General features: G+C 39.1%; 3 protein-coding genes and 1 long non-coding RNA gene across 15 annotated transcripts in view; 3 read left to right on the forward strand and 1 right to left on the reverse strand.

The window, feature by feature from the left end:
* Positions 1–8,157, forward strand: part of LOC105286474 — a 45,635-nt gene extending 37,478 nt beyond the window's left edge. For 6 of the 7 annotated variants that reach the window (XM_026971468.1, XM_026971465.1, XM_026971466.1 and 3 more), the window contains 2 exons: positions 3,199–3,511; positions 5,232–5,399. In XM_026971468.1, the coding sequence (XP_026827269.1) occupies positions 3,199–3,511; positions 5,232–5,399 (481 nt within the window). Of the gene's footprint in view, positions 1–3,198; positions 3,512–5,231 lie in introns of all 7 variants that reach the window. The other variant, XM_026971467.1, reaches the window with a different exon arrangement.
* Positions 8,158–8,267: 110 nt separating this feature from the next.
* On the forward strand, positions 8,268–9,949 carry LOC105286831 (bolA-like protein DDB_G0274169). 4 transcript variants are annotated; one of them, XM_011352183.2, is made up of 4 exons: positions 8,268–8,542; positions 9,126–9,340; positions 9,406–9,474; positions 9,632–9,949. In XM_011352183.2, exons 1-4 carry the CDS (start codon positions 8,500–8,502, stop codon positions 9,710–9,712), a joined length of 408 nt encoding a protein of 135 aa, XP_011350485.1. In that variant the 5' UTR covers positions 8,268–8,499; the 3' UTR covers positions 9,713–9,949. The 4 variants fall into 4 exon arrangements, with proteins under 4 accessions (XP_011350485.1, XP_019889458.1, XP_011350410.1 ...); XM_011352108.3 differs by lacking the exon at positions 8,268–8,542 and adding an exon at positions 8,555–8,716; XM_020033899.2 differs by lacking the exons at positions 8,268–8,542; positions 9,406–9,474 and adding an exon at positions 8,549–8,716.
* On the reverse strand, positions 9,830–13,900 carry LOC105286725 (set1/Ash2 histone methyltransferase complex subunit ASH2). Of its 3 annotated transcripts, XR_002193686.2 has the most exons (12): positions 13,809–13,831; positions 13,270–13,431; positions 13,016–13,194; positions 12,750–12,922; positions 12,445–12,619; positions 11,766–11,974; positions 11,492–11,669; positions 11,210–11,354; positions 10,992–11,127; positions 10,640–10,891; positions 10,281–10,557; positions 9,830–10,203 (listed from the first exon to the last, which is right to left on the reverse strand). XR_002193686.2 is itself a non-coding variant. In XM_011351905.3 (11 exons), the coding sequence occupies exons 1-11, from the start codon at positions 13,829–13,831 to the stop codon at positions 10,453–10,455; spliced, it is 1,737 nt and encodes a 578-aa protein (XP_011350207.1). In that variant the 5' UTR covers positions 13,832–13,900; the 3' UTR covers positions 9,926–10,452. The 3 variants fall into 3 exon arrangements, 2 of the variants coding, with proteins under 2 accessions (XP_011350207.1, XP_011350294.1); XM_011351905.3 differs by having other exon boundaries at positions 9,926–10,557; positions 13,809–13,900; XM_011351992.3 differs by lacking the exon at positions 13,809–13,831 and adding an exon at positions 13,578–13,697 and having other exon boundaries at positions 9,926–10,557.
* LOC105286681 lies at positions 13,127–14,992 on the forward strand. The gene is made up of 3 exons (XR_895299.1): positions 13,127–13,211; positions 13,816–13,988; positions 14,229–14,992. It is a non-coding gene; the product is annotated as an uncharacterized LOC105286681 (long non-coding RNA).
* The last annotated feature ends 383 nt before the right edge of the window (positions 14,993–15,375 follow it).

Raw genomic sequence — 15,375 nt, forward strand, 5'->3', positions numbered from 1 at the left:
GATAATATCGATTAAGCATGACGCTTTTAAGACGCGGCGCAGCCTAAATTAGAAAATTGAAGGAAGAAACTGACGAATCGAAATCGGAATCAACACTGACTCTTAGACTTTCTCGCAACAAGGCTCTGCTTCTGACAAACTGGATTTTAGCCTGAAGCATATTAAATAACGCAGTAAAAGTTAACACTGAGATGCCAGTAATGGCGACACGACGAGTAAGATCATAAAATAAAATAAAATGAGATAAAACAAGAAATCTTGAAGAATAATATGAGCTTAAATCCGAGATCTTCTATCTGATGTCTGTCTGACCATCCGGCGGTGTCGCGTGGCGTCGAGACGCGTGCTTGAAAACAGCGCAGATGCGTCTGGCGTGCGCGTGCAGTTGGACGGAAATAGAGATAAAGGCAACGCGCTCGTGGCACACGCAGTTTCCTTTTCGATGTTCTTTCTCAGAATGTCGTCGTCATCACGAGACATCGTCGAGACGATGTCTCTTGTATATCAGAGCGACATCTCCTTTTCACAAGATTCATTTTCTAATTTTTTCTTTTGTAAAGCAAGGATTTTTGCCGTTCAAGTTGAATTCAGCGAGAGTGAAACTTGATAAAATAACTACGAAAATTACTTAGTTTGCGATTTTATCAATTTTTACGCTTTATCGTGCGTCTTGGACAATTGCCTGAAATCCGAGACGCTTCTATTTTCGCCGACGCTAAAAGCGAACGCGTCTTTTTCACGAGAATTTTCATCTGCGTCTGGAAAATGCTCGTTTCTTTTGCTTTAAATTGGAGACTAATTTGAAAATTGCTCTCACTTAATGTAATGTATGTATTCTAAAATATATAAATGTCTATGTTATACGTATATAAAATTACCTTACTGTTATATTATTAAGCGAAATACAACGTTGCTAAAAGTAGAGTCACGTAACTTCTTGTTTTCGAGTCTCGAATTTTTTCGAATCTCTCTCAGACAATTTATGTTATTGCAAATTGTCGAAACGAATAATATCCCCGAGTTGACCTTGTTTACCATTTGACGAATGAAACAAACTGAATCTATGACCGCCCGCAGCACTCGTAAACATGATTTTTATTCTCGAAATAATAGAATAATAGCAGCGTGATATAGTTATTTTGATGGAAGTAACGAATCTAGATTTTGCAACTTTCTGCAACAGGTTTTATTATTTATTCGTCGTCCATTGTTTTGTACTAAATATGGCAACCGTGATTCACTCATGTTATCACTTCCGTGAGAGACGTCGATAACCGATTAATAGATTTTCATATCTGCATCTTGACAGTAAGTGAAAACCCGTCTTGAGTAACCGACTCGGAGAATCAGAATCTCCTATCTGTGTTGTCACGTACGAGAATAGATTTTCAAGCGAAGCTTTGCCATTGAGATTAATCATCTCATTTTTTCGTCTGTGATTTCCTTTTGTTCTATCCAATACTATCTGGTATGTCGCATTCCTCAAAAACATTCAAGCTGCAGCTTCTTTCTACCTCGCAGCCAAGATTTTACCTGTTTTACCTTGCTCTTCTTTTCGTTTCTATTGCATTTAACGTAATATAGCTCGAAGAATTCTGCGGTTACAACGAAGGCAGCTGTGTTCTATGAATGTACACAATTCAGAATTGAGGATCTTGTCACTACTCCTAGATCAGCATAAATGCTAAACGTTTAACCCGGTGGAGCTCCATGCGTATTGTGAAATCATAAAAGGTGTCATTAGAACTGTGTCGTTGCATAATCGCGCGTACAGCCGCTTCTAAATTATTCTTTCTTATCTTGGTCTAATAAGTGTCGCGATTGCGATTTAACGAACAATTCTCGATCTCGTCGATTGTGTCGATTTCCCTGAATTGAAGTTTATCGAGATTCGGCATAACTTGATGCGATCTCACTTGATCTAAAATTCATTTCAGTTAAAGACGAACATCGGATAAAAATAATACGACATAATAATGGCGAAATGAGAGGCCACGGCCGCCGCCGAGCGTCGCGTCAATTACACACCGCGGTTACATGACGTAAAGGAATAAGTCGGCCTTCCGGCGCGACTGGCGCGGCAACTATGACGACAGCTCGCGAGATGTAATGGCCGTGTACCGTTCGAATTTCGCCGCGGTGGCTACTTGACGCGGGCGCGCCAATCGCCGTGGCGTTCGACCGTGACGTCATAAAACAGTATAAGAGACGGCCATGCGTCGCTATCTGGTTCAGATACGCGCTAGCTGCGAGCGATGAACGAACGGAGGTAGTGCGGAATTACGTCGGCTGCGGCCTTTCGGCAGTGAGAGACGACGCCGTCTACCGTTCCTTCAAATTCGCGTCCACGTGCGCGCAATAAGAGAAATCAGGAGGAGAGATCCTTACGGATGATCGAGTGCCGAGGATTCACGAAGCTAGTCAGTGCGAATATCGCACAAGTGTAAATAGTGGTATCCTTGTCAGGCAAACGGGAGATCGAGAAAGAGAGGAGCGTTCGTAAAGCCGTTTGACAGAGAGTCAAACGGAAGTAAGGTGCGTGCGACAGAGACGAAGAGTAACCTAGAAAGAAGGCCGAGGTGTTCCTAAATTCCTGGGGGAGAGAAAGACAGACTTCTGAGACATAGAATTCGTATTTCTTTGTGAGAAAACGCATCGGTATCACAGAGACGAAAGTTATAGGACATCGATGCGTAATATAAAAGTGCGACAAAGAGGAGAGAGAGAGAGAGAGAGAGAGAGAGACAGACTGAAAGAGGAAAGACGCACGCGTTTTTTCCTCGTTCTTTAGAATTGCCGAGAGTCGCTCAAGGGAAATCCAGAGTGCCTCGATGGTTCGCGAGTCCTTGACAATTTGAATAGAGCGTACATTGCTAGAACAGTCGATTCGCGTAACTCTCGGAATTCTAAAAAGCCGGTGCCTTGAGAGCTTTAATCTTCGATTCCGCAGAATCTCTCCGCGTTAGAAATTTGCGAGATCCTTCTCACTGTTAGAGCCCTCGTGGCTTTGATCCTCTTTTGAAGCGTCGAAAACTCATATATCCTGGAGATCTTAAAGACAGAGAACTCGGGCGTCGACGAACTTCCGGGTTCTAGGAACGCGGTTGCAAAGGCAGGCAAACTCACGAGGCTGTACCGGAAGTTTAAGAAAATGGTCGGCAGCAACGGAACTATGATCGCGATCCGCCTTGTCCGCAGCAAGCTGCGGAAGCGCGAGGATCACCATTCGAGCGTGGGCACGGTGCACCCCGAGGCGACGGTAGTGCAGACGGCGACGTCGCCCGCAACGATCGGGGCATCGCCGACGCACCCCAATGGTTGCTGCACGCAGATATCTACCAACACCGTGTCGACGGACTTCGTCAACCACGCTTGCGACGATATTTATCCTTCAACAACGACGACTGTGACGCCGTCCGCCAATCCCGTCGAGTCGTTCGCGTGGCAATTTCCGCCCCCGTACCCGCCACCCCACATGCCACCGGCGCAGTACGCGTTGTACAACGATCAGGTTAGTGCATTTTCTATCTCATCTTGCCGCTTCTCAATCGTCCTTTCTGTTAGGAATCTTAAGATATGCGGCTTTCTCCTCGACTGAACAAGCTCGTTCTCTTTTCTATTCAATATGTGCTTCATTCAGTAAGCTAGTAATTACTTTGTACATTGTTATGTCTGAATTGATTCGTATGTACAAAAGTGAATTTTAAACCCCCCAGATTTCATAATTTTGCGATTTATTCAAGTATTTGGCAATTTCCAAACCATTTGTAAATCAATTTGTTATTCGGTTGTTTAATTACAACTCTAGTAAGTAACAAAATGAAGGATTCGCATTGTGCGAATCAAGCGTCGACCGCTCTTTCTCGCGATCTATCGGTTGATCTAACTGTCGCAACGGCTAACCGGTGGAGCCAGTATTACCAGATTTTACTGGTTTGTCCCTGCTATACTGTCCAATGACTCGAGGACGCGCGGCGTCAACCGAAGACACCCGAAAAATATTCGCATAAAAATGATGGCTATGGTCCATATAGTCGAGTCTTTTTGCGACATAATGAGTTTTACCGCCTTGCTGTATTAAACACTTCGTCGATATAATTCTAGTGCGATTGATTGAGAAATAGAAATAGAATTCGCGATATATCGAAATTCAACGTATCAAACTAAAAGTACGATTCTCTCAAGTCACCCAGTAATAATCGTGCATTTTATGATGCACTGCCATAACAGTCTTTTTTATAATAGTCAGGAAAATAAGAAGCCCGTTCGCGAATCGATCTTCGGGACAGTGACCCGCGGCCATCGCGGTTTCACACTACTTCGCGGACGATCGATTATTCCCGCCGACCGAGTCGCGATTGCTGATTGGCTGCAGCTGCAGTGCACCTTTTTACCGCTTTAACGTAACGTGAACAAGTCGATTCGATCGTAACGAATGTAACGACGTTATATTTTTTTACATTTCTTTCATTTTCTTGATGTTGCATGATACAAAACTTGGAGTCAACTTATCCTTGTTCTAATATATATGCGATTAGATTATTTATTTATTTAGCAAACCAAATTTACATGTAATTTAGAAATTAGGAAAATGATTTTTTAATTGGTTATTATACTAATGCATTATCAAGCCCGGAGTTAGCAAGATTAATTAAGAAAACGTTCGTGCAAATTGCTACGTTGTACACCGTTAATGTTACAGCAACTTTAATTAAATTTAAAGACGCAGTTCAGATAAAATTATTCCATGAGGTATAATAAAACGACAAAGTGTATATAAATACACTGGCGAAATGGGTGCAGCTCTCGACGCTTCTCCGGTCTGACACTAAATTTAGCGTCACCAGTGGGCGTCTAGCTACCGCCGCTCACCAGCCGGACCCCGAATAGGGTGCAGCTGTCGAGCGTTTCACGAAACGCCCGTTTGCCATATTGATAGGACTCTAGAGTCGTCATGATCCTACTTAACGATGTAAATTTGTAATGAGCTTTAAACAGGGAAAGAAGTCCGCTTATTATGGTCGCTAGTCACTCAAGCCTATAATCCGTAAGCGATTGCCAACGAAGGAAATATGGCAATTAAGTCCAATTAAGTCTTGTTTTAGTCTTGAGGAGTCCTAACTAGTTTTGTCAATTTTTAACAAAAAAGTTTCCAAAGTGCATAGTATAACTTGTTTGTTTCCTAAATCAAGTGCTTCATTTAAAACGGGGTTTTCCCTTTTGTTTTATAGGATACTCTTGTGCACGCTTTACCGTCGGATCGGCCTGGATTCGCAAAGGGTTTTCGCAAAAACCTTGGCGGGCGTTGGCGTCGGTTGGTGAAGAGGAAAGCCGAGTCGGATACGTGTGCCATTCCTCCCGAGCTAAGGGATCAGCTAAAGACCATTTACGTCTATTGATGGCCGGAAACCTGTTTCTTTGAGCCAACCCCGAAAAAGAGTCTCGATAATCATCTAGAAAATCGAGAAGGACGCAAAGAGAATCGAAGCAAGAAGAGGCTCTAGTCAAGATCGAGAAGAACGCGAAGGGACGTTAAAGAGAAACCAATGGGGATACGAAGATAAGATGTGATGAGAGCTCATGGGAAGGGTTGGTGAAGAAGAGCTTGAAAGAGTAGTTCGGGAAAGGAAGGGAACGACGTAGGTTCGGGAGGCGACAGTCGACATATCAGAAAGTGCCTGAAGAGGATGTGCCTTCTTTTATTCCACGAGCGCCTTTCTTATGAGACTGACACCGCGAAGAAACCACGATACATGGGTGCGACAAAGCGAGTTACCTCGTAGCTTCTGCGTGTATGTTTCTGCGCGACCAATGTAGGCGACAGATTGCCGTACTTCAGGTAGTTAAAACTAGTATTAGCGCGTCGGTCGGACGACGAAATGTACGAGTAGCGAGCGATCGATTGTCCGGTGAGTTCCGGATCCCTTCAAAATCAATCCCGCGATTTACTTCTAGTTGGCCCCAAGCGAGTTGAAAGGAAATTTGATAGTGTCAAACTATAAGTATTATTTATTTTTTAAAATATATAACTTGATGTACAATTGATGTACAAACTGAGAAAATTTCGGTTGAATTTCACACTTAACGAATAACAAGCTCGGTCCACTTTAAGTTTGACACGTTCACACGTCAATTTCTTCGTAAGTCTCGGTTCATCTTGTACAAATAAAGTCGATCAACCGTTTGCTCGCTCCTGTAATTAGTTTTCGAGGCCGCCGACGTACACCTGTATAAATAAAACGTAGCCATCTTGGACGAAACCGCGGGACACATGAATCAGGAAGTGAATTTGTGTAAATACAAAAATAATATAAAACGTTATGTACATATAGAGAGAAACAGATTTAACGAATGAACGGATTTTGGTGTTCCTAAAATCCTCAGTGACCCGAAAGGGTTCTAGGGTTCGAGAATCCGAAGGGTCCTCCCGTTGAAGGGGACAATGCGGCGCCTCGTAATAATAATAAGATAGGCCAATTTAAGATTATCGAACTATTATGACGGCTCATATTGAGCTCACATTATATTGCAATGCTGACGTAATATTTCACTTGTACGCTTGCGTTGACCCTTTAACAACTGCTACTTAATCGATATATATATATCTCCCATGAACAAAATGTTCTTTCAGGAATATCAGGGAGATGTGAAAATTGTCACAATGTTAAAAAGGATTTTGGAAACAGTTTATACCATAAATCAAACAATTATGCATTTATTATATTATTAATTGTTGTGCTAATATTGCTGGTACAGTAACTTAATAATTTAAAGAATTTTATAACGTATTAATAACAGAAGAAACTTTTAATTATTGGTAAATTTTGTGAATGTATTCATTTTATTTTAATTATAAATAAAGTGAATGTAGTTGAAAAATTAAAGGGTTGCGCACAATATAGCGACATTATGAAAGGAGCTTCTTGCGTCAGCGATTAATTGATTAATTTATAGAGATTGACAGAGATGACATTCAGTTATTCGAGAAATCCTGCAGATTTTGTTAAACTTATCATTAAATGTAAAATGTATTTAGATAAAATTTTATATTCGCCTAAGAAATGTATAAGAGTATTTTTTCCATTATCGGAAATTATTGTTTTCTAAGATCATTTATGCAATTTTAATCATAATTATTTGACTTTTATATAAATATTGACGTTAATTGCTTGATTTGTTAACCGTTTTTGAATCACGACTTTAAGTACATTGATTACTTTTCACATTCATATTGCACACGTAGAAATTTGCAGTATTTTGCGAGTGACCAGAAGTTCGGAGGATCATAATCCTTGCTGTAGTATTTTAGAATGTAAATAAGATAACGGGAGACCTGTGAATTTGTAGAGTTACTTTTAAGGGTGCGACCGACAAGATTTTTCGTGACAGCAATGATATTTGTTTGATTGCCTCGCGGTTTACTTCAATCTTTTGAGTATCATCCGAGAAAAATCGAAAAAAAAATTATTAATAAAGTAATTTTTCACATTGATAAGATTTTCAAGTAATTTGATATAAATGATGTATTATTACATTTGTAAGGAATTTTCTAAGCCATCAAAGGACCAATCTGTGTCGCGTGTTTGAAAAAAACAAAGCAACTCAAGGGGATAAAATTTGTCTTATGCGAATTGAAGTTATCAGAAATGTGTATTTCAATTAAGATAGAACTTGAATTGAAAGTTGCACAAAACATATCGATTTGAATTTTGAGTGAAATCATATCATTTTTAAATTAAAACTATAATAGTTATTTGTCATTACTTGCGCGCACAAAAACTTGATGAAATATTAGCATTAACGCAAAACTGTTCAATAAGAGATTGGAGTCGTTAAATAAAATCGAAATTAATGAGAATCAGGAGTGTCTCCCCTATAGTGTCTTCGTATGGCTAATTGTGCGAGACTCGACTTGACAATGTGCCTTGACAATGTGTACGATGAATTGTAGCAAGTCGTGTATTTTGTTCTTTCCCCCCATTTTCTGTAAATAATAGCGAATACCAAGATGGGGCTGCGCACCCTGTCACCTAGTCACTCACTCGATTAAATATTTCGGTAAAATGTAGTTGTAACAACGACGAGAATCAACCGGCGCAGCTTTCTCCTGTTCAAGTGCAAATAAAGATGTCGAATAAAGAAGCAGAAATGTTACGAATAAATATCTTGACTTAATTAATTTTATACTCGTGAACCAGACATTTAAAAACTTCTATCCTTTCATCCTACACTCTTTATCGATGAACTTATTTTGGGAGTGTGTGTCATCGTGACACACATCGACTTTTGTCGTAAACACTGGTCGTTATCAGAAATGACAAATATTATTGCAATTATATATTTTTTTCTGTCAATATATGCAATGTGTAATTTGCGAAGGATACACTTGACACTTGGATATCTAAGCCATCTTCATGATTGTCGACTAACGTACGTGTTAAGAAAATAATTCATTTTCGGAGCAGTCACGTGACGATAAGAACAACGCGAATTAATTAAATGCATACAGTAAAATTGTTGAGGAAATTATTAATTAGAAAGAGTAAGTACCGGCTTAATTAAAGTTGTTTCATGCTTTCTTTTGTAATTCGAAATACGTTGGAAGTAGAGTTAGGTTAGGTTGTGTTAATAAAAGATCCAAAACATTAGATTATGCTTCGTTTGTTACCGTTCCATTGTTGTTACAAGCATATTTTTGTTATTTACAACATTATATGTAATTACGTACAAAGATTATTATTAGATTAATGCTTTGATTGAGTTAGAAAATTCGAGATTACTTGTTACACATTTCAATAAATATTCAGAGGTTATAAACGATTACATTGATTAGATTGGAAGACTCGAAGAGAATTAGTTATCAAAATGGTTTTTCTTCTTTACTGGATTTACAAAAATCTTATCGAATACATACTAATAGGCTGCATATTATTACTTAAGTAATTTTAATTCTTGCGCCTTGATATGTAGCCAGCAATCATGAAACTATCTTTGTCTGTTTTATTTTTAAAAAAGCCATATTTATTCATATTATATACTATAGTTAAGATTTTCTTTTCATTTAATATACATCATCTAGACAAAAACACGCAAGCACAAAATTAAAATAGGCTGTACTAACACAGATTGTAGCACGTTTTGTTGGCAAAACATGAGCAGCGATGGAGCACTGGGAGGCCCTACAGAGAACTCCATCAGGGAAAAGCTGCAAGTTGCGCTGAAACCCCTGCATTGCGACATTATTAATGAATCCTATATGCACAATGTCCCTAAAGGCTCTGAGACGCACTTTAAAATAGTAGTGGTATCTGAGAAATTTAATCAGCAGTCACTGATCAAGGTAGGTATAAATATGATCTCACAGATTTTTACTATATGAGATACCGAGGTCGATTGTTAATTCAGCGACACCGAATGGTGAACGAGTTGTTGCAAGCAGAATTACAAACAGGGGTACATGCCTTATCAATAGTCGTAAGTATCAGCTACTAATAATTAGTAAGTAGTCCCTTGAGAAATTAGCACAGGGAACAAAACACATCTCAGTCTTTCAGATTCAATAAATATAGATCGAGGAAAAATTTTAATTTAAAGTTTGTTCTGTAAATATCATTATTGCATTATTTTTCAGGCAAAAACCCCGGAACAATGGGAAGCGAGCAGTAAAGTAGTGACTGCGAGTCCCGCTTGCAGAGGCGGCTTCGGAAAATAAAGTCATTAATAGTTTACGGTTAATTAAAAATATTTTAAGCCATGAAAATAATTTAAATAGTATAAAAATATCAAGCAATAAAAACGTAGCTCGTTGTGATTTATATATAACAGTCCGTTTTTTTTTTATTGGATGAGATCATTGCACACACATGCATGCGCACACATACGAGATGTACACTTGCTTACTTTTGTATATGAACAGAAATGGATAAATAAAAAATATTTTAATTTTGTACAATTATAATCAAAGTACAAATCAAACATCCATCAAAAACTTGAGAATTCAGTTCAATAAAATTATCAATAATTATTTGAAAACTTTTAACTGAAATATTTTAAATATTAATTTTTTTTATTAACTATACGTGAACTTCACGATTTATTTTCTCGAGTATTACCTCAGAAATTGCAGTTGCACTGAATTCGTTAATTGCAGACTTTTGTGCTGAACAATATGATGATCAGTTGTATTTAAGACGTAATTTGTTGCTACAAAAAAAGATCAAGTCATTAATGAGATTCAACATTCGCCTCATTGCATTTTTTTTGAATTTAGTATTCATTACATGGAAAATATTGAAATGTTTGTGATAAAGTTGCAAATAAATGCTGATAAAAACTCCCAAGATTTTGACCTTTTCCTTTGATTCAGATCATACGTTGTGCCAAATCCTGCAATTGTAACGGCATAATGCAGAAAACGAGGAAAAATGAGGAAAATAAAAAGATACACTAATGTCACAACACGAACGTGTCCAATCTTAGTTTCCCTTCGTTCTCGGTGAGGTAAAGCATGTCTGCCATTGATTGCTCGGCTATTGCCTCCTCCGCTTTCTCATGCATCTATCATCATACAGTTCGATAAATGATCATGTATAATTTCACATACAATTTTTACGAATAAAAAAATGTAAAATTTACTTACACCTCTGAATGTAACATCGGTTGGCGGGGATTTAAAATTCGGCCCGAAATTCACCGACACTGTTGCGCTCTTATAAATGGAGATGCCAGGGTAGTAAGCACCTTTGTTGATGTCAACAAATGCAACGCCTTGGTTAACGCCGTTCTTATAGTACACGATCTTGCTGCCAGCCAGTGGTCGCAGAGCCTTGAGGGCCTCCTGTACCTGGTCTTTCTCTTCGTAATACAGATGACTCTTGAACTTCACCAAGGGCTGGTATAAAGAAATCAAGTCAATAAATTAATAAATGTCTCGGTAAAAAATTATGAACAAATTGGCTTGGAAAATATTTGCAGTAAATTACAATGCTTACTCTGTCTTTATAAGTATTCGGAATGTGCGATGCGTCATGCGTATCCGGCAAGGCTATGAGAAAGCCCAAGGTATCGCCCTCGCTGTAATTGTTACTATAATGTTTGCCTCGACTTTCGTGGAATCGCGTACCCTTCCTATCGAAAAATGAGCTTTTTTCTTCAGGATATAAGAGACGCAACGAGAGAATCTTCATTGTATTAACGATGAATATGATACCTGGATCTCCATGAGTAACCAAATTTGTCATAACCGAGAGGTGCCTGCAGATTCGCGTACTCTTGTCCCCACCCGAGTCTCGTCGCGGATCCCTCCGGCATTTCCTCGATTGTAGCCTCCCAATACCAAGTGCCCCTACTTACACCTGTAGCATATCGCGTCGCGAATAAAATTTAATTATCAGCCAAGTACGCCGAATACGATATCCGTTGGCAAAAAGTACAATCATCATAAAGCTATCATGTTTCTGTTTTTCAACGAATCGACAGATAAATTACGTACTGTGTGTGGCTCTGATCATGCAATATCCTTTTTCCCCGGTGACTGCCAGTCTATCCTCGGCCACTTTGAGCTGTGGCGCGCGGTCGTGCAATGCAAGCAGCACCGTACTCGGACTGAGAGCGCGGTAAAGCCATCCTGGTATAGGTTTACCAGCCCAGTCACTGCTCTCGTCGAATTCCTAGATACGAAGCGTAACGTTTTGGAGATTTAGAAAATATCTGCGATTACATTATTGAACGTGTCGGTCCGAACTACTGATAAGAGTGAAATATACCTGTCTGAAAGGCGCGTGAGGATCTGGTTCTGCCAGGATATATCTGTAGCCGTCTTTGTTGAAGGGATGCTCAAGCGGATAGCCGTGAGCAGGTAACTTAGGAGTGGTCATGTCGGATCCTCTGCCTTTCTTTCCGGAGCCTGCGCCCGCAGCCTCGCCCGGGAACTTCCGCTTGGCGTTACGACCTCGTAAACCTCCACTAAGTGGCACTAAAGGTTCCATTAGGCTATTTTAATGATATTCAATCCGTTCTTAAATTTCCTTTTTCTTTAAAGCACCGTTTTTCTCTTCTTATTTTCAATGTATTCAATCTCAGAAAATAAAGTCAATTAATTCTTCTCTAAGCGGACTGCTTAATTGCTGTAGCGATAAGTAATTTATTCAGATAATAATGTACAAGCGATATGATTGGCAATATCGGACGCGGAGTTGCGATATTATAGCGAAGTATCTTAGGACAAAGTTTATTCAGAGATTTCTTTGTCGTGATTCAGGCCTGGATAGTTTCCTGATATCGCGATTACATTCACGATAAGATAAGGCGAATCACCCTGTACAAATTCTCGTATTTATATCGATGTTCGCATTTGAGCATATAAGTAGTAAAACATGTGTTAATAATGTTGTTAAAATTAAAGCAACGTGAAATTTAAGAATAACAAAACTGCTGAGCGCTCACCGACATGTTGCAGTCCCATCTCCGTAGCTCGAAGGTGACCATTTTTAATCATCGCTTCGTAGTTTGGCTTAATCGACGTGAGTTCAAAGCTCGCCAGGCCGAAGAGCTGACCCTCGGACGCGCTTTCATCCACCGTAAACAGCGTTCCGACATCTTTGAGTAACGCCCTATGAACCTGGAAGATAAAGTTTTTAGAAAATAATTAAAAATGGAAAAGATAAGAATTTTTGTGCAATAAAAGATAAGAATTCTATTGCGATACATTAAATTCAGCAGGATTGCAACGACAAAGAAATCTTAAGTACCGTAGCGTGCCAGGATTGGGTGACTCTGCGAGGCATCGTGGTCATGCTCTCCCAATGACAATCGATGAACGGTATTATGTCTTTGTCCTTGTGGAAGAGGGCTCTTTGCTCGCCCTCCTTTTGGCACATCTGTAGCAGATTCGCGATTGCTGTCGCGCACATCTGTGGAAACGCTGGAAATCCGTAGAGAAAGATGCTGTACTCGAGAGCGCCTCGTGTCTACTGTACAAACGTACGTGGTACGACTGATGTTTTAGCATACTCACGTGCCTGGTTCTTCTTGAAGCTTTCCAAACCAGTTGGAGAACAGTTCTTGCACATGAACACATAGTTCATCATGAATGGTACGAGTTTGCCTAATTGATAGCCAATACAGGACTCGTGAAACCAGCGCGAGCAACTGGCGCAAAGTAGCTCTACGATGTTCAGGTTCCTCTCTTTGCCGCTACAAAATCATTCACGGTAAGGGATAATGTTGCCAGGAAAAAAAGCATTTCCTGCATATGTTATCGATCATTACCAGTAACAGTTTCCACTCTCGTTGTTATTTTGTCCGGTTTGTCCATTAGGCTTTTCCGTCGGCTCATCCTGCTTAGGTTTCTGCTTGCTTTTGTCATCAGGCTTTGCTTTCATCTTCTCTTCAGTAGTTTCTGCTGCTTCTGGCTCGTTGGGCTCATGTGCACTGAAAAGATTGTTTTCAATTTCCAATTAATTTGTTATGATATAAAGTACACTGTGGTAAATGCATCATATAAAACTTTTAAATTATTTAAACTTTTATGCTTTCGATATAGTAGTTCTACAATTTCTGGATTATTAAATATTTACATCATAGACAGTTCTACGGCTATAAATTCTTGAATATCCACAATCGTCGTTTTCTTAATTTCAATTGTTTGTCAACAATTAAACAAGAGCAATAAAAATCTAACCTCCAAATTGTGTTACTTTGTAGTATAACAAGAAAAATAAAATATCCATAATATACGCACATGTAATATGTACATATATATACACATGAGAAATATGCATGTGATATATCGATAATGTATTTGTTACCTTTCAGTTTTTTCTTCTGCCATCGTCTTGCAGATTATTTTACGTTCTACGAAACTTGTAATCCCTCCATAACATCATCTCATGCCAATTTTAGATACAAACCGTTAACCATCAGACGATAAATATATATCGATAAGCGTGATCGTTACTTTATCGATAATATTCAATACTTACCAACAGGTAAGTAATAACGCAACCCAGATATTCATGAATTCGAGTTTTCAATTATTCCAATTTATCGACTAAAGGATCTTTGAAGCAACTTTTCGAATTCGAAAATACATTCAAAAAGTACGAACCTGTTAGAAGTAAAATAGTAAAGTGAAGTTAAGCGATGAGAAGGTAATAATTAAAAGGATCGGTTGAACAGTTTTGATCATTGTTTGAAATGTGCTAATTTAGAACTTAATTTTTTTCCAGGTAATCAAGTTGTCAAGACTATCTGTCGATATATTATGTCGGCAGAATACCATCAGTACTTTAATAGAATATGCCGTTTTACTAATATCGACAGATATTCAATAGTTGAACACAATGTAATGGCAGAAACATTGCAAACAATAAACAAAGTTTACCGCGAGGATTAGATTTCAAATATATCGAGACTCGCGAGTGGCATCTCTGGATAAATGAACTTATATAGTTTCTCCCGTAGAAGGGAGGTGTATTTAAAAGCTAATGAAGAAAGTCCATCTTGTCACTGTAGCTGCTGCCACCGTCGAACTATGTAATTTCATGGAACATGAACGAGACAGAAACGAAATTTATCGATAATAACGACGAGAATAGCGGTCGGAACGAAAGGGTGATGTGGAAGAAAAGAGGTGGGGAACGTAGAAGGTTGAAGGCAGGGCGAGAACGGCGGCTTCAGCTGACCTTTTTAAGCCGTGAAGGGGAAATTCGGTCTGCTCGACGGGCCCGTTTATCCTACCCCTGCGGTCCCCGCACCATCACGTATAATGATCCGCAGCGGCGCTCAACTTCTTGGAAACTGCGCGGTTACCACTAATGGCTCGCAACTTGTCGTCATCTTTCTTTGTATCATCCATCATCATATTATATTTGTTATTCTCGATTGCAATATGCGTATTCGTACATTGACAGATATTGAGCGTTTATGTAAAAAAAATTAATTAGAAAATGTAACGTAATGCGCGGGTGTAAAATAAACACATTTTTCATTATTTAATGTTTTATTTAATGCCATTGTCTTCTTAAAGTGAAACTGACTTCTATATATTTTCTATTTAATCCTCTCTTTTCATCTTTCAACGTAGAATCATATCATCCTGCATCATCAGTTACGGGACAACCTATGTATCCTGATTTTATGCAAGTTGAGCCCCTCAAAGTTTGCCGCGCGTAACGAAGCGGTGATGAGCGAGACCGAGAAAGACTTTTTGCGCTCGCGATTTTTCGACTTGCTCCATGATTCGACCTGCGCTAATAAAATGCGCCGACTGAACAAAAAGCGATTAATCTCTGGCAGGATTTGTCTCGCTACGACGTATCTGTGACTACGGAAGTGCTATACATAGCTACACATAAAAATACATACACATTCAAA

Source organism: Ooceraea biroi, chromosome 7 (genome assembly GCF_003672135.1).
Source record: "Ooceraea biroi isolate clonal line C1 chromosome 7, Obir_v5.4, whole genome shotgun sequence".
NCBI classification, from domain to species: domain Eukaryota; kingdom Metazoa; phylum Arthropoda; class Insecta; order Hymenoptera; family Formicidae; genus Ooceraea; species Ooceraea biroi.